Below are 19,747 nucleotides of genomic sequence, written 5' to 3'. Positions count from 1 at the left end.
TCAGGTCCATAATGATTGAATTGAATTCATCCAGATATTCTTTAATGGGAGTGCCTTCGTTCATTCTCAGATTGTAAAGCCTTTTCTTCTGATACAAGCGGTTGGTCAGCGATTTAGCAGAGTACAACTCCTCTAATTTCTTCCATACCGCAGATGCTGAGATTTCACCATCAATCTCGCATAGGACATTATCAGTTACGCTCATGAAAATCGCACTTAAGGCTCTCTCCTTTAGATCAGCCTTCTCTGCCTCTTTCATACCTTCTAGAAAGTTATCCTCGATTGCCTTCCAAAGACCTTATAGGATCAAGGAAGGTTTAATTTTAATCTTCTACAGACTGAAACTCGATCGACCATCAAACTTCTCCATCTCATATTTTGTTGAAGATGATGCCATCCGTAAACCCTAGGTTTTACGCACAAAGCTCTGATACCAGTTTGTTATAACAAGCACACAAATCCAAGGCACACACACAAATTGCACAATCACACAATATTGAAAAGAGAAGAAGAATAACACAGGATTTAACGTGGTTCAACCATAAGATCTACGTTCACTTGCAAGACAAGAGAAAAAGTTTCACTATGATGAAAAAGAGCAAGATACAATCAATCAGAACTCTCAAACTCTAACCCCAGTGTATTTTCCGAATATCTTATAACTCTACCACAAAGGGTAGAATATTATAATATTTATACGTGTCCAATGCCCTCGCACCCCCAAGCAAATCAGTGATGGGCTTCGGGCTTGGGCTGCCACAAATCTCCCTTTTTATCCCAATTAGGTCGTAACGCGAAAATTTCGAGTCTAATCACAATTCGGGTCCATGAAAAACATATCCAAATTTCAAAACCACAAATATAATGATTTACTATTTTAACTGCTACACCACAAAAGGGTGTCTTCAACTATATAGGCAAGAGCCCTCTCATCAATGGACAAGAATTACTCTCTCTTGAATTCTATGTCCTTTCTCCACCTTAGGCCGAAGCCTCTTTCCCTCATTGGGACTACAATGGGCAGGAGCCCCTCATCAATGAGCAGAGCCAAATCCTCAGCAATTGGCAAAGCCTCTCTCTACAATGTGCGACAGTATCACTCCATGAGCTAAAAGCTAAATAATCCTTTTCCACCATTCTCCTATTTATAGTGTTAATTCTCTCAATCCTAATCTGATTAGGAGTTCCACTCAATTTAGGAATAACACTAAAATAAGAGTTTTATTTTATATAGGAAATATTCTTTTATCCTATTAAGGAATATTTCTCCCACTCAAATTAGGAAAAGGTCTCTCCAAATTCTACTTGGATTTTGAGTCATAATTCTAACATAATTGTTAATTGTCAATTGAAACTAAGCATATAAGATATGACTCGACTAAAACTTAGACCTCCACAGATTCCAAAATTTTCTCAAAACTTAGCAAATTGAAGCACTTGGATTGGTTTGGAAATAGCTTCAACAAAGACGTATTGAGCATCTCAAGCACATTTTCTTCCATTGAGGCACTAGACTCGTCTTAAAATAATTTCGAAGGGTCACATTTATCGAAAGGTATATGATGTTTTTGGTCTTCCACTCTAAATCTTTTTTTTAGTTTCCTATTATTGCAGTAGAATTAGATGCTAGATTCATCTTTTTGGTCGTCAACTCTCACTCTCTTATATACTTGTGGCTTACTTTGATGCAGATCTAGTTAAATTTAAAAATTTGACTGTGCTCAATTTTGCTGAAAATAGATTGAATGGAACTCTAATGATGCAAAGTAAAATAAACTTTTGCATTTCCTTTTTATTCGTTACTTGTGATTTAATTTATTTTCATTTAATTTTCTCTTATTTTTTGTATATGATATAATATTTTATATTATATTTATTTTCAATAGCCAATTAAATTTAATAAGTTATTATTATAATAAATAATCATTATTATATTTTATTACTAATTAAAGTTTATTTGTATTTTTAAATTTTTTACACATTTAATTTCTGTTTTTTTTTTAAATCATCCCCTTTGACTCTACTATTTATATAGTTTAGGATTATTTTTTAATTCTAACATATATATATATATATACCCATTAGAAAAAAAAAAATAAAAAACACAAAAATTTAGTGAAGAAAGAAAAAGAATCACATTATAAATCAAAGTTAATTATCTTGAGTCTTATTACAAGAAAATAGAGAATATAAATGTAAAAACTATCCCTTACTAATATTAAAAAAAAAAAAACTACAACTTTATAATAAATAAAATGTTTATCATTGAATAGGAATAGAATTTTCTATTTGTAGATATAAATACAAATTTTTTATTTCATTAGATAGTTAATATTTAATAATAATTTTATAATTATGTCAATTAAATAGTTTTTAAATTATAATTTCAAAATTTGATATTATAAGTTTGTAAATATTTACAATATTTAAAAATAAATTAGCATAAGTAAGATTCGGTATTTAATATTATTTATTAATTTGACTATAATATAAACTAATTATTTTTTTAATGAATTAATAATACTAATAATAAAGAATTATAATAAGATTTTTAGCATAAGTACAATTACTACTAAAATAATGTTAAAATTTTAATTTATATTAATACAATAATATTTTAATTAAAATTATTTATAGACTTAGCAAAGGATAAGTTATCACTAAAAATTATTAATGATGAATTTGTATGGAATAGCTAATTGTTGAAAGTATTATTAATGGATAATTTGTTATTAAAAATTATTAGTGATAAATTTGTATATGGTTATTTCTCGCTGTTGAAAGTATTAGCGACGAATAAGACACTGCTAAAAGAATTGATAGCTTTTCCTTACTAAAATTATTGGCAATGGATATACTATTGCTAATTAGCGACGATTTTCATCACTAATTCATTATATATTAATAATATTTTTATTTTTTCACTTATTAATTTCTTATTTTAATTATGAATAAGACTAAGAATTTTAAATTTACGTGAACTTTAAAATTAAAAATTTTAAATGTACACAAACTTTAAAATTAATTTAAATAATAAAATATAATTATAATTAATTTAAACAATAAAGGGTATTTTTAACAAGCTCAATGTCCCCTTCCCCTTAGTAGTAGCCTAGCTATATACAATTATTGTATATTTTAATATTTCTAAATATTATTTTCAATGATATCTATAATCTATATTATTATTATTATTATTATTATTTGGAAATAAGATTTCACGAAATATAATAACAATAACATTATTATGACAAATTAAATATCATGCTAAAATTTAGTATCCCATCAACGACCACAAGTTATTTTTTTTTTATCATCATTAATTTTATTGCTGTGAATTGTGATGAAAGTACATTAGCCAATGCTTCTAATTAAATTCAAAAATTCAACAAACTTATAATTGTAAGATTATCTAAATCTATTAACTTTTTTTTTTTTATACAGGCTTTTCGACTTTCAAAAATTTAGAAGTTTTGAATTTGAAGAACAATCTATTAATTGGATGTATTCCTGAATATATGTGGGCAACACGTTCTCTGAAAGCATTATCTTTATCATATGACAAACTCAATGACTCTTTACCAAATCAAAGTAAGTTTACCTAAAAGTTAAATTCCAATTTTGTTATAATCAATTAATATGTTTTTTTTTTGTTATTATTTATATGACTTGAATTTTGGATATGTCTTCATAAACTTGAATTATGACCTAGCTTAAAAAGTTTCACGTTGCAACCTAAATAAAATATTTTTGTGAGGTCTGTAATGGTAGTTCGAGCGTGAGCCAATAGTATTGGTCTCAATTCAGGTCCATATTGAAACTTTTCTCTCGTATCTTGCCCATAAACGTAGCAATTATAGTTGAACTACGTATTTTTATTCTTCTCTCTATACTTTGATTATATATGTGTGCCAATTAAAACATATGTCAATATTACATAATGGAGATGTTAATGTTAATCTTTTAATTTTTCACTATATAGGTTTGTGTGGCTTGAAGCATCTTGAAGCGTTAGATCTCATCTTTAATGAATTTGGGGGCAGTCTTCCTCAATGCCTTGACAATTTGACATCTATCAAATTCTTGGATATGTCTGGAAACCAATTATCCGGGCATATTTCTTCATCTTGGCCAGCTAACCTCAAATATTTTGGTCTTAGCAATAATCTTTTTGAGGGCTTATTCTCTTTCAATTTACTTGCTAATTATTCTAGCTTTGAGGTGGTTATTTAAGTGGCAACAAAATTGCCCTTGATCGAACTGGTTGGATTCCATCATTTCAATTAAAAGTTCTTCAAATGCAAAGTTGTGGTCTCACACTATTCCTGAGTTTCTCTTTCATCAGTTCAAATTAATAGTACTCGACCTGTCTCACAACAAAATGAAAGGAAGGTTTCCTAATTGGTTGCTTAGGAAAAATGGAGGACTTGAGATTCTAAATCTTATGAATAATTCTGTTAATGGGCATCTTCAAGAAATAGGTGTAAAGATGCTTCCCAACATAATACATCTTAATTTAGCTAGAAATTATCTTCAAGGTGACTTTCTTTATTTTGCTGGCGATGACTGTAAATTAATGATTTAGATTTGTCTTATAACAACTTCTCTGGGAAAATACCAGAGAAATTGCTTTCAAGTTGCATTTCCTTGACAAGTTTGAAGCTATCTCATAATAACTTCCAAGGTCAAATAGCGATATTTAACTTGACTTAATTCTTTTTTCTGCAACTAAATGGCAACCAATCCAAGGGAACTTTATCAAGTTTACTCACCAATTTTGGCCATCAAACGTTTGGCCAAGTGATGTTTGATTTGAGCAACAATAGATTGCATGGTGAGATTCCAAGTTGGATAGGTAACTTTACAACTCTGTATTTCCTCATTTTACGTGATAATTTTTTGAAAGGTCAAATTTCATGCGAAATTTTGCCAATTGGTTACCTAGACGTTTCTCATAACTCTTTTTCTGGGTCATTTCCTTCTTGCTTCAATCGAAATTCTTTAGTACAACTAAATTTTGAAGGTAACAGATTCACTGGTTCAATACCTAAAGCTTTGTTCAATATGTCAACACTAAATGCATTAGACTTGAGTGATAATGAGTTGTCAGGCACCATTCCTAATAACTCTGGTGAGTTTCAAATTGGCTTGAGGGTTCTTTTATTGAGAGGAAATCATTTAGTTGGCTTCATTCCAAATTGGTTTTGTTAGTTGAAGGATATCAGCCTACTAAATCTCTCAGGAAACTCCTTTTCTGGGCCATACCCCAATGCTTACATAATCTATCCTTTAAGAGAACTTCATTATGATAATTTCAAAGATGGAGTTTTTCTTAGTTTCCCACAATATATGCTTCCCAGTTGATCTATCACAATGGTTGGAGAATTTCTCTTCTCTGACATGGATTATTTTTATGTTGACTTTGCAGAAGAATGGGAGTTTGTTACAAAAATATAGAGCTAGCACATATAAGAATAAGGCTCTTAACTACATGTTTGGTTTAGATTTATCATCTAATAACATAACAGGTGAAATCCCATATGAGTTAGGAGAGCTATCCCAGATTCATGCATTGAACCTATCACACAATCAATTAACAGAATCCATCCCAGGATCTTTCTCGAATTTATCACAATTAGAAAGCTTAGACCTCTCTTACAACAATTTAAGTGGAGAAATTCCTTCAAAGTTGATAGATCTAAACTTTTTAGAAGTATTTATTGTGGCTTACAATAACTTATCAGGTAGAATTCTAGACATGAAAGGACAGTTTAGTACGTTCAAGAATAATAGCTATGAAGGAAATCCATTACTTTGTGGACCTCAAGTGGGAAAAAATTGCAGTGGTGATGATCATGAAACATCTTCGTCACAAATGGAATCACCACATGAAATAAGTGGGAAATGGTACGAAATTGATCTCAATTTTTCTTTATAAGTTTTTTAGTAACTTTCCTCATGTTCTTTTTGGCCGTCATCACCATTCTTTATGTCAATCCTTATTGGCAACAAAACTTTATCTATTATAGTAGACAATATCTGTTTTTATGTTATTATTTTTTGTATGATACTTTTTTCAAGTTATTTGTCCATCTGTATCATTAATTAATGTAAACGATTCCTAGAACATCTTGAGTTGATAGTGCTTGCAATAAACAAAGTATACCTATGGATTAGTGTATTTAATTTGATTGTAAAATTTGTTCTTGTTAATTTCACTTGTAATTTATGACTAATTTCAACTTATATATGTAAAATTACTTTATTTTGATTTAATTTACTATCACTATAATTAAATTTTTACAGATATTCAGCTAAATACTTTATTCAATTTGTATAAGCAAAGTAAGATGATCTATAAATGCAAAACTGTAGATCTATAACCACTTTTTATCTTCCATGCTAGCCCCGAGGTTGGTGTAGCAATAAATTAAAAGATACATGCCAATTTTTCCTTAAAATGAATAAATTAAAATATGGGTTTGGCTCAATAAATCCAAACCTTTGCAACTTTTGGCGTTTTAATCCAAATCTTTTAATTCTGGATCAATTCACCAGATTTTGAATTTTTGGTTAAATTTTATCCAATTTTGAAATTGGGATTAGGGGGAGTGTGTCCCCTGCTTATGTGGCATCCAATGTGGCTTTCTTATTATAAATGGTTGAAATTAGTTGACACATAGGATTAGAACCATAGTTAGAATGGGCGAGTTAATTAGCTTAACTAAGCTACAGTTGATAAACCCAACTTGAGTTAACACATATAAAACAAACAAAAAAGTTTATTTACTAATCCCCAAATCATGTGTACAAAAAGGAAATGTGAAATCTCTAAATCCCCAACCTTGTTCCTTCTACAAACGAGAAAGAACAAGAGAAATCGAAAGAGAGAGAGAGGGGTAAGGAGCAACGAGAGTAAGTGTGAAGGAATCTACATTGTGTGTTAATAGACACAGTGGACCCAACTAAGCGAAAGGTGGAATAAGGAGTTTGCATCATGAATATTATCTAGAGGTGTCATGTAAGGTGGAAAGTGGTCTTGACTTTTGAAAGGCACAATGACAAAAAATCTTGGTGATTGGAGGGAACTATTGAACAAAAAGAAAAAGAGGTATTTCATTTATTACCTTAACACAAGTACATCTAGCATAATTGAAATTTTATATTGAGTATGACAATTGGTGGCAATATTTGATGAATTTTGTTTGTTATTGATATTGATTTCAATGATATGAATGCAAACGTATATTAGATGGTCACTGTTTGCATGCAAAAGTTATTGTTACTATTGCATTGTTAGGGTTTTTGCTTGTTATAGGCATAATTAAAATTGATATATGTATTAATTGGTTTATGATGCGTAACAGTGATTAGTTTTATATATATATATATATATATATATATATATATATATATATATATATATATATATATATATATCCTGTTGAGGTGCATATAGGTAGGAAATTTACTAAGGATCTAGTTTATACCTATGTTGGTGGGATTGTAGTTTTGGGTGGTTAGAGTGATTGCCATGAGATGGGTTATAGATATTACTAATAAGTGCAAGGATGATGGAAATGGTGAGGTTTGTAAGATAGGATATTTTAAATCTAGGGAGTCATGGGACTTTTAAAGACTTGTTTGTAATGATACTGAAGTTAGAAAGATGTGGTAGGAAGCAAATGAATTTGATTTTCTTAAAATTTTCATTGAGTTCACAGATGACAAAGGGGAGAGTTTAAATACTATTACAAGTTACTTGGAGAGAAATGAAAATGAATTTTATGGCCTGCAGCATGCTTCTGATAGTAGGAAAGTTATCAATCATGGAATTAGAGTAAATGTTAAGCCTTATTGCCAAATGCAAATAGAAATGCCATTAAATGATGCTCCTATGTTCAATGAAAGTAATGATGACTGAGATGATAAGGACTTTCAACCAATAGTTAATAGTGAAGAAGAAAACTCAATTTATAAGAGTTTAGTTAATGAATATGAGACAAAGGATGAGGTATTTCTAATAGCTTTGAAAACTAGGAAGCAATTTAATGAAACACCAGCTTATGATGGAATAAATGTTGAGTCAGTTAATGATGTGTTAGGTAGTTCACATCCTGTTAGTATTAAAAATGTGAATCCTACTAATGACATGTGTGTTGAAATTGAGAATGTCAGTGAGTATGAAGAATCTAATGATAAGGGGTTTGAAACTCCTTATACAAGTGATAAGAATGATTTAGGTGACTTTAGTAAGAAGAAAAAGAAGAGGCAAATTATGTACAATCCAAGCTATGATCACACTTCACTTGAGTTTTTGCTCAAATTATGCTTTTTGAGGATGTGAAGGAAGTTACCCATGGACTTTATATGCTGCTATAAAGATAGGTGAAAGGACCTATCAAGTTAAGAGATATAATGGGGTGGTACATAAGTGTTACAGTAGCTTATCTAATAGGCACGCAACATCAAACTGGATTGCAAAGGAGTTATTGCATAAATTCAGAAGGAACCAAAATTATGGAGTTGATGAAATGGCAAGTGAGTTGCAAGAAAGGTACTCTTTGAGGGTATCCAAATGGGTCTGTCATAGAGCAAGAACCAAAGCAAGGAAAATACTAAGAGGCAGTTTTGAGGAACATTATGCAAAGTTGGGATCTTACAAAGCTGAGTTAGAAAAAGTTGACAGAGAAGGGAAGTTTGAGTTGATTACTAATGTATTTGGGACAAATGGAAAGCCAGTTTTCAAAAGGTTTTATGTAGGATTTAGTTGTCTAAGGAAAGGTTACTTGGAGTGTTGCAGGACTTGTATATGCTTGTATGGTTGTTTTCTGAAGACAGTTATTAGTGGTGCACTACTAAGTGCAATGGCAAGAGATGGAAACAATCACATGTTTCCAATAGCTTGGTGTATTATTGAAGGTGAAAAAAAGAATGGTTGGAGGTGGTTTTTGGAAAGGCTATTTGAGGATTTAAATTTAGATGATGGACTTGGTTTGACACTAGTCAGTGATCAACAGAAGGTAGCTTTTTTTGCTTTACTTATTTTCATTTTAATGGACTTGGTTTAACACTAGTCAATGACCAACAGAATGTAGCTTTTTTTCCTTTACTCATTTTCATTTTATCTTAAAATTTTAATTACTAACATTTTATCAAATATTAAAATGTAAGGACTATCAAAGGCAATTAGAGGCCTGGCACCTAATGCAGGGCATAAGAATTGTGCTAGGCATATCTATGCTAAATGGAAGAAGATTCATAGGGGCCAAGAATTCAAATCAGTCTTTTGGAAGGTTGTCAATGCCACACATGTTCAAGCATTCAATGAACGCATGGAGAAGTTAAAGGAGATATCATCATTTGCATATGAAGATTTTTTGAAACAAGACCTGAAGGTATTTTGCAAAGCATTTATAAACACCTAGCCAAAGTTTGATGTTATTAAAAGTAATTTAGCTAAGACTTTCAATTCTTATATTTGTAAGTCTAGGACCATGCCTTGTATTTCCATGTTAGAGGATATAAGGACTAGTCTTATGGAAAGGCAGCTTGCAAAATATGTTTCAATGTCTATATGTGAAAATTCAATTTACCCTAGGACACGAAAAAAAGATAGAGGTTGCTAGATTAGGGATAAAATATTGCATTGTCAAACCTGCTATAGGCAACAAATTTCAGGTGTCTGTAGGTGAAGATAGATTTGTGATTTGGTTGGATAGTAAATCTTGCAAATATAGAGCATGGGATTTGTCTGGTGTCCCTTGTTCACATGCATTTGCTTGTATTTATTACATGAAGCGTGAGGTAGAAAGATATGTCGATCCTTATTTAAGTAAAGAAATTTACCTTCTACTTTACAATCATTCTATAGAACCATTAAATAGTTCTAACATGTGGCCCGAAATTCAAGACACACCCATTCTGCCTCTTGAATACAGGAGGATGCCTGGTAGACCTAACAAGAATAGAAACTACTAGAGAAGAAGGGTCCTCTCAAGATAAACTAAGTAGAGTTGGACTGCAAAAGACTTGCCGATATTGCATGCAATTTAATACATCATCACTTAATTCAATCGGCTAAAAAATTCAAATCTTTATGTTTGTTGCTATTTTAACTAAACTTTTTAATTTTGAATAATTAAACTAAACTTTTAAAATTTGAAGAAATTTTATGTAAGTCAATTTTGGAGGGCTCATCAATGATGAAACCAACCATTATTTTTAAGGGGGCAACGTAAATTTTAATATTTATTTTCATATATTTATAATTTTTTTCATAAAAAATATATAAGTAAAAAATAAAATTACCAAGCTAGGCCGCCATGTCAAGCCTCAACCCCCTAGCCTTGTACCACATTGGTAAAAGTGATTTCACTATAAATCATATTAAGTTGGAAGAATGATACTGTTATATGGGTCAAAATTATGGTTAGTGAAATTAATAACATTTTATTGCTTTATAAGTAGTATTACACATTAGTTCATGCACTTTCCAATCCAATATAAACAAACCATTCAACCAAAAATTACAAGAAAATTTCATCATAAATTAATACTTTCATCATTTGCAAATAGGCATGGTTGTGATTTTCTGACTGCCCATGGAGGCTACTGGTCCAGTATATATTTTTATTACATGCACTTAATTTGCATACATGCCTATTATCTATATATAGCAGTCATTAAATCATATTGAGCTCACAAGAAGACTATCATCTGTGGTTGAATTGCCATTAACTACTCTGCAATTCAACCTGATCTCCCCATCAGTTCCTGTTAAAACGCTAAGATTTCCCATACTGATCATGGATTCCACAAAGCTTTCAAAGAAAGCACTCTGATTTTCACTAAAATTGTTAACAATGTCAACAGTATCAGCCCCAGCAGTTGAAAAGAGTTCTTGATCGCTCTGGAGAAGGCCTTCGTTGGATAGAAGATTAGAGAAATAGTTATTATCAAATGCATTAGGTGTTGTGAAATCAAGATTGGTTATTACACTCCCATTTCCACCCTGTGGGCATATTTGGCGAAGTGTTTGCAGATACGTTGTGTTCAATGTTGGGTCTGGAAGACCAGTGTTGTTGAAGTCGTATAATCGATTTGAGAAAGTTCGACATTGAGCTCTTCCAAATGTGTGAGCACCTGAAAAAGAGAGAAAACAAGCAGGCCGAAGTGTGACATTATAACAACTCGATCTCACTTCTTGAAGAATAAGAGAAGAAATAAGGATTACCAGAGAGAGCAACCAGATCGGTGTTGTTGTCGAGGCCTACATTGGTAAACTTGAATTTGAGCCCATCAAGAGTGTCAAAGGGACTTGGAATGTTAAGATTTGCTAGAGTTCTGTTTGCTGTTGTGCTGTCTCTTCTTCCTAATAGATTAGTCCATGAGGGACCTTCTGCCTGCACCAAACATATATGCACGAGTCTAAGCTAAAATACACTTGAAAAAAATCATAAATAAATGAAGATTAATCGGTATAATAATTAAGCTTCTTGTTCTTCTCACTTTGCCATTTTCGTATATAAATACAGCCAATTAAAAAAGGTTTCTTAAAAGTCAGTGTGCTATTGGTCCAATGATTCCATGTCTGTCTAGTAGTGTGACATGGAATCATTGGACCAATAGCACACTGAGTGTATATATATATATATATATATATATCCCAGATTGTTTATTACCAAAGAAACAGATTGTTGAGCTGCAATAGTGAGTATATCAGCACAAGAAACAGTGGCAGGACAAATACTCTCCAACTTGGCCTTCATTGTATCAACAACATCAAAACCTCTGGCAGAGTTGTTATTTGCAATAGCTTCTTTTTCACTCTGTATAGTGGGACTATTGTCCAACAAAATTGATCCATCACAGCCCTGAAAACAAAGATGATTTCATAATTCTTAGAATTTATGCACTAAAGTTTTGTGGAAAATTGGAGAGAGAGAGAGAGAGAGAGAGAGAGAGAGAGAGAGAGTTACATTTACAAAGCAGTCATGGAAATGAAGCCTGATGAGACTAGCACCAATCCTGGGATCAGATTCCAAGGCCTGCTTAATGACTTCACGTATAATGCAAGAGGCATATGGGCAGGTTTGGTCATAAAATGTTGAACTCAACTGCCCATTTGCAAACCATCCTCCAATCAATATTCCATAAGCTAAACCAAAAATCACCACTAATGGAGATGGAGAATGCATTCTTTTCTTTCTTTTTATCTTCTCTCTCTTAATTGCATGTGACATATTGTACCTCAAACTCGTATTATATAGAGATGCAAAAGCAGGATTTGGGAAGCTGGGACGCGGTGCTACTTGCATTAATTAATTGTCTTTTTTTATAATTATTATTTTTTTAATTAAATATGAATATGGACTTAATCCATTATATATTATTGAGTATTATAAGTAAATTTGGAGTAAGCCTTCATATTTGACTTTTTGTTGCAAGCAGTTTTTTCTAAATTTTCTAAGATTTGTATAATTAATTAATTTCATCAAATTAATTATCTTTACTTTGAAACAAATAGGAAGTTCATAAAAAAAACTTAAATAATTGAACTTTCTCATAAATTTATTTAATATTAATTATATATAACAAATTATAAAATATATAAATATTTTTATATTTGATTCCATTCGATCAATTATCTATTTTAGATTTTTTTTAATTTTTTTAACTCATATATTTAAAAAAATATTTTTTAACGATAATTTTAATAATAATACTAAAAAAGTTGCATGTATTCTTTTAATTAATTTTAGAAATATAATCTTTACATTAAATAAATAATTTAAAAATATTTTATAATAAAATAAACACTTAATTAATAAAAAATAATTCTTATCCTCTCTAACTAGGGTAATCATATTGATTTCCTATTCATATTCATGAATGTGACATCATTGATGATTGATTGATGATGAATAATATGGCGGCCAATGGGGCATATTTTTTTCATATATTATCAAATATTTTTGTTAGTTAGCAAATAAGCTTCCTTGGATTTTCAATAATTAATTACCTCTGATATGGATTGGACTTTTCATAACATATAAGCTGTAATTGTGGAGCATATGCCATTTGTATCCCTATTCCTTGTGTTTGATTTCAACAAATTTTTATTAATTTATAAGAGGTTAGTTAATTAATCTTTTCTAATTAAGGGTTGAGTTTGGTTAATTTAATTAAATTTGAAATTTAGTGATAATATTGAACGAATTAAAATTTTAAAGCAATAATAAAATAAGATTAATTAGTTATTATCAAATCAAATTAAACCAAAATTGAAATAACTAAATTTAATTAATTAAAATTTTAGTAAAATTATATATACATATATAACAATTATTATATACTTAAAATTATAATTTATTTTATATATATATATATATATATATATATATATATATATATATATATATATATATACACAAATGCGTATAAAAATTTTTCATTTTGCTACAAACGAATGAAAAAAAAAATGGGAAGTACTCTTTAGACATTCTTAAGAGTTATATTGAAAGAATGAAAAAAATGAAAAAAAAAAAATGATACTTTTATTTTAACTGATATATTATTTAATCCATATATTTTTATTTAATTTACTCTTTAGTCGTTTTATCCAATTTAAATTAAATTTTTCTAGTAATCATTGTATTTAAAAGAGAGAAATTATTGTTATGAATATGAATTGGTTTAAAATTTAAAAAATAAAGAAATCATATAATCATGTTGTCAAATTATAGAAACTGAATGAGATTTAAAACTAATAATATTTAAAATAATCGGAGAGATTAAAGAATAAACGAAATAAAAATATATAGACTAACTATTGTATTTTTTTAAAATAAGAGAATCATTTAGTTATCAAATCAATAGTTGGAATTTTTAACTTTTGTAGTTATTGACCAAGAAAAATACAAACAAAAAAAAATCCATTTCATCCTTTTAGATCAAAACAGAATTTGAGTTTAGTAATTATATTTTTAATCAATTAAAGTGGTTTACCTATTTTTTTAGTTGAATTCAAAATTGTTTGAATTGTATATCGTCTTTCTTTTTAAATTACTTTTCTCATGTATATATAAGACCAAATCCATTCGATTTCTAAAAAAAAATTACAAATCTTTAACTTTTTGAGGAATTTTTCATCAATGATTGTGAATGACTGATTTTCTCAATCTTTTCGACCTCTATATAAACATATATAAAAAAATCTTTGAAAAAGTCATTCCTTAACAAGAAAGACTTGCTATCTTTAGAATCTAATATTACACCGCTGCTTAATACTTTATCAATTTTGTTAAATAAATTGATTGCTAACTTTTGTTTCATATTATGACATAAGTTTCATTAAAATAGAGATATTAAATAGTATATATATATAATTAGAGAAAGCTTGTAAGCTTAGAGAAGCAGATAGCTTGTGGTGCTTTTCCATTTTTTTTGTCAAAATGGAAATGTTACATTTTATATGTGATACATGCCATTCATATATATCCGTAGCTATACATATTTAAAGTCGTCATTATTAAAAAAGGAAATTTACTTTGATATCTTGCTATATAAAATCAAAATTTAGTTATGCCATTCTGAGTATTAGTCTGATAATGCCCGATCATGAACATGCATGTATCAGTAGGTTAGAAATTTAAATATATTAAACTTGCATTCAAATGAAAAATATTAAATATAAAATTTGAATTTAGTAAGATTATAAGTAATATAACCCAATCAAAATCGAGTCAAAAAGACAAAATAAGCCAGCATGTCAGTTAAAGAGCCAACGTGTTAGTCAAAAAGTCAAAAGTCTGGTCAGAAGGTCAAACATGGTCAAAAAGTCCTGACAAATAACCAGATTGAGCCTAGCCCAAGCATCAGAAAGGCTCAGCTTGATTAAGACAAGCATCATAGAGCTCAATCCGTCCCGAACCAAGCATCAACTCTTAAGACATCTGAGCAATAGTAAGATAGAGCTCTCGCCCAACATAATCAAGCAACATCCAAACAAGCGTTCACATAGAAAGATAAATAAAAAAGGCATGAATCACAGGATTGGAGCTGAAAATGTCGAAATTCACGTCAATAAATTCAAACAGCTCTCTACAGCTTTCCGTCTATAAATATCAAGGACAAATACTCAAATCAGGCACACTTTCTATACTATCCAAACTCTCTATCAAATTCTACTTTCATAAGCCCTCAAATCAATCTCTAACTTGAGAGTTGGAGTGGCTGGCCATTAGGCCACCGATCTCACGTTTTCTTTGCGTTACAGGCTAACTTGGCACCAAGATTGGTCAAAGAGACTCATGGCAACATTAGTTGGCACCATCTATGGGAAAACAATACCGACTAATATCTCACAAATCATCCATCATTTTCTTTTCTTAATTTTTTTTCATGAGTTTGATTTTCCAATCTCAATTTATTTTCCTTTGTTGCTTTTTGTATTAATGGCTATAGATCCATGCAACATCAGAAAGGGATTGGCCACCAACATTGTTGGGATGAATCCACCAGAAATTAGGACCAACCAAAACACCATTGGACTCAATGCCTCCACTAGTGAATAGATTCCCCCACACAACACTGGAGCACAAGCATGGACTGACCACCAAAACTAGCCTAAAGGGCTCACACTAGAACAGGTCCTTCATCGCATCAAAGAGATAGAGGCCCATATTGCTTTTTCTAAAAGGGCTGATTCCTTATAGTAATGCACTACTAGGTTTCCAAGTGCACCAACTAGATATGCATTTCCAGCATTTCCTACCTTAATCCAAGCAATAACCTCAGAGGTGATCAAGGAAGATCGCTCTACAAATGAAAAACAAAAATAAGATCGAGCAAATCATAACAAAAAAGCAAAAGGAGTCCGATGAAAACCCATGACCAAAGGTAGATTAGCGATTGGTAATGTTGTCCAGAGGTACCAAAAGCAGGCCAAAGAGAAAAACTTTGGAATCGAGAATGCCTCCTCCTATCAAAGGTGATCATGGTTAAGTAGTTCCCACCGAAATTCAAGCTGGCCACCTTTGACAAATATGGAGGAACAATAGACCCCCAAAGTCATGTAGCCGATTTTTGAACAACTATGTTGCTCCATAATGTGAATATTATCATCTCTGCTGGGTATTCCCTACAACACTGATCGGGCTGGCACAGAAGTGGTACCTGCGCCTTATGCCCGGATCAATCCATTCTTTCCACTAGCTTGCCATAGAGTTCAAAAACAAGTTCATATCTTACAGTCCCACCTAAGAAGTTAATCTTGGACCTCTAAAAAGTCAAGTAATAAGAGGGGGAGTCCTTGAGGGATAACATTGCTTGGTTCAATGCCTAAGCATTTCAAGTGGAAAACCTAAACTATGAGGCTATGTGTGAAGCTTTGAAAAAGGGAACAAGGAATGTTAAGTTTGCTAACTCCTTAATCAAGAATTTAGCAGTAGATTATTATCAACTGATGGAGAGGGCTAAGAAATACATTAGGCTAGATGATAAATGACAGGCCTTGAGGGAAAAAAGGAAATCTGGATAAAATAATGATAGAAGGTAGGGCAAAAAGGGCTATAACTTGGACAAAAGGGACTATAGCTTAAGCAAAAATTCTAATAGAAATAAGGAAAGATTCTGAAATTACACACCCCTTAGTGAAGCAAGATCAAAGGTTTGATGTGAATCCAAAAAATGGTGAACAAATAAAATGGCCAAACAAACTCAATTCGAACACCTTGAGTAAAAGGGATAAGAGTAAGTTTTGCAAGTTTCATGAAGACCATGGCCACAGAACTGACGAATGCAAGTAACTAAAAGATGAGATCGAGCAGTTGATATGGGATGGTTGCCTTAAATAGTTCACCAAGGATTTCAAAAATGATCGAGCATCTGACAGGCGAGGAACACCTTCTACAAAGACACAACCATTACAAAGAAGGATAAGCCGATAGTAATAATTATGTCATCGCAGGTGGACCAAACACTAAGAAGGCTAACAACAAAAGGCTAGCCAATGGGGACAAGTAGCCTAGCAATCCTTTTAGTGGAGAATAATGAGCAGAGAAAGGAGCCCATCACATTCTGTTCGGGGGACCACATGGTAACCCAACCCCATTTTAACCCTTTAGTTATGTTTGTGTAGGTGAGCAAGTATACTATCTGTCGAGTCCTCATAGATACAGGAAGCTCGGTCAACCCTATCACTTGAGAAGTTATGGAAAAGCTTAGATACAACTATGAGAACCTGGCAAAAGTCTTAGGCAATAGTCTTTGGTTAAGCTTAGTGACAAGACAATACCTATCCTTAAAATAATAAATTTGGCAATAGTCTTAGGCAATAAGGGATTCAAGTGTGAGGTCTACACCGAGTTTGCAGTAGTGGAAATCCTATTGTCATACAATGTCATCCTTTGTTGCTTGGTGTTGAACAATAATGGGATATTGCTTGGTGTTGCACAATAATGGGATATTGATCAGTATGGAATGGCTATGCATGAAGTTGCCCACCCCTGTGAGGATAGCCATTGTCCAAGGAAGCCAAAAGTCAGCACAGGAGTGTTATAAAAAGTCAAACAAAGTAGTCACTAAGTTAACTTTACTATTTGAGTTATTGGAAAAGCCAAAAAGATAGATTTCACCAAAACCGACTGATCTAGTAATAGAAGTCGAACTGGTTAAAGGTGAAAAGGTACTTCAATTTCATGATCCACTGTTGAACTTGTTCCAATTCAATGAGAGATCTAGAATCAAATTAATATTAGCAGAACAGAGATGCAATCATCTAAACACTTATAAGCAAGATGGCAACTTTTGCATGGTCCCTAGAAGATGTCACTAGCATTGATCCAACCATAATAAAACACGAGCTAAACATAAATCTAGAAGTAAAGCCTATACAATAGAAGAAGAAGCGTTTTGCACCAGAATGCCAAGAAGTAATTACTAATGAAATTAAAAATTTGTTGGATGCAAATTTGAAAAGAGAGATAAAAGACCCCGCTTGGCTATCCAATGTCGTCTTAGTCTAAAAGGCGAATGGGAATCACGGATGTGTGTTGATTATACGCACTTAAATAAGCATGCTCAAAAAACCATTACCTATTAATAATAACTGACAAATTTATAGATGCAACAGTTGCGCATACCATAGTATCTCTGGTGAACATTATTTCAAGATACCATCAGCTCAAAATGGACTCCGACGATGAAGAAAAGATAGCCTTTATAATGGACGCTGGAGTGTTTTGTTATCGAGTAATGCCATTTGAAGTAAAAAATGTAGGAGCGACGTATTAGCAACTGGTTGATAGCATCTTTAGAGAGCTGAAAGGGTGAACTATTGAGGTCAATATTGATGATATGATCATCAAATCCAAAACTATCGAAGACTATGCTCTGGACATCTACAAAGCCTTTGATGTTCTTGACAATGCAGGTATGAAACTCAACCCTGACAAAATGTACTTTTGATGTAAAAACAAGGAAATCCCTCAAGTATATGATATCTGAGCGAGGAATAGAAGCAAATCTAGAGAAAATCCAAGCTATCATGGACATGCAATCACTAAATAGCATTAAGGAAATTCATAGATTGAATGGAAGGATAACAGCACTGGGAAGATTCATGAGTTGCTAGACCTAGAAATGCCTACTATTTTTCTAAGTGTTGAAGGCAAGGAAACAATTAAAATGGGGTGAGGAATGCCAAGTAGCTTTTAATGACTTAAAAAAGTTTTTATCAATCCCACCTTTGCTTGACTCGCTAAAACCAGGCAAGGTATTGTTTTTATATCTTGTAGTGACTCAAGAAATTGTTAGTTCGATTCTACTTTGAGAAGAAGTAGGTGAACAAAGACTAATATATTATACTAGCAAAGTGTTGAAGGATCTAGAGCTTAATTACCTAATTCTTGAGAAGCTTGTCTTATTATCCTATCTATTGCAACAAAGCTCAAGCCGTACTTTAAAGCTCACATAATAGAAGTTTGGACAAACTACCCACTTCACAAATTTCTGCATTGACCAAAAGCATCAAGACAGTTAGCAATATGATTAGTGATCCTTATAGCATATGACATTCGCTATCCCAAGAATAATGCTCAAAGTCCAAGTGTTAGCTGACATTGTAGCAGAACTCACTCCTATCCTTAATATCGAATAAACATCAACACACAAGAATCAAGATAGCCTTCTAAAGGTTGTACAAAGCAAAACTTAAGTATGCAACAAAGCTCACATTCTGACTAACCAATAATGTGGTGGAGAATGAGACTGTTCTAATGGCACTTTGAATCATCAAAGAGCTAAGAGCTTAGAAAGTTAATATCTTCTATAACTTACAATTGATCATTAACTAATTGTAAAGAAATTAATTTAGAGACTGTGTAACACCCCTCACCCATCTACAGTATAGCCGAGCAAGGTGTGCTACATTAGGTGCCGGAACACCCTATTCCGTCTTGTCGTGTACAATATTAATTTAATGTCTATTTAATTTCGTTATCTTACGTGTCGATACCATATTTTGGCCGATCACCAAAGTCAAGGGACTTTAAAATCAACTCTCAGTCGATGTCCTTCGATCACAAATGATTTTTCCGAACACATCGATTGCTCGACCATAAAATAAACTGATCCCACACTTAGTTAATTGTTTTCTGATCTCTTATCAGAGGGGTTCGAATCAATTACAGGTCTCCGGACTATCTAGTCTCGCCTCCGATCTCTCTTTACAAATATTGTGGAA

General features: G+C 31.7%; 1 protein-coding gene and 1 pseudogene across 1 annotated transcript; one reads left to right on the top strand and one right to left on the bottom strand.

Moving 5' to 3' along the window:
* The first annotated feature begins 3,518 nt into the window (after nt 1-3,518).
* On the top strand, nt 3,519-9,535 carry LOC110645568 (receptor-like protein 9a; annotated as a pseudogene).
* A 1,005-nt stretch (nt 9,536-10,540) lies between these two features.
* On the bottom strand, nt 10,541-12,249 carry LOC110645570 (peroxidase 15-like). Its single transcript, XM_021798775.2, has 4 exons — nt 11,982-12,249; nt 11,685-11,876; nt 11,237-11,405; nt 10,541-11,145 (listed from the first exon to the last, which is right to left on the bottom strand). The coding sequence occupies exons 1-4, from the start codon at nt 12,243-12,245 to the stop codon at nt 10,691-10,693; spliced, it is 1,080 nt and encodes a 359-aa protein (XP_021654467.2). The 5' UTR covers nt 12,246-12,249; the 3' UTR covers nt 10,541-10,690.
* Between the last annotated feature and the right edge of the window lie 7,498 nt (nt 12,250-19,747).

The sequence above is a fragment of the Hevea brasiliensis genome, chromosome 4 (genome assembly GCF_030052815.1).
Source record: "Hevea brasiliensis isolate MT/VB/25A 57/8 chromosome 4, ASM3005281v1, whole genome shotgun sequence".
Lineage (NCBI taxonomy): Eukaryota > Viridiplantae > Streptophyta > Magnoliopsida > Malpighiales > Euphorbiaceae > Hevea > Hevea brasiliensis.
The sequence above is the reverse complement of the archived record's forward strand: the minus strand, read 5'-3'. Positions and strand labels throughout refer to the sequence as shown.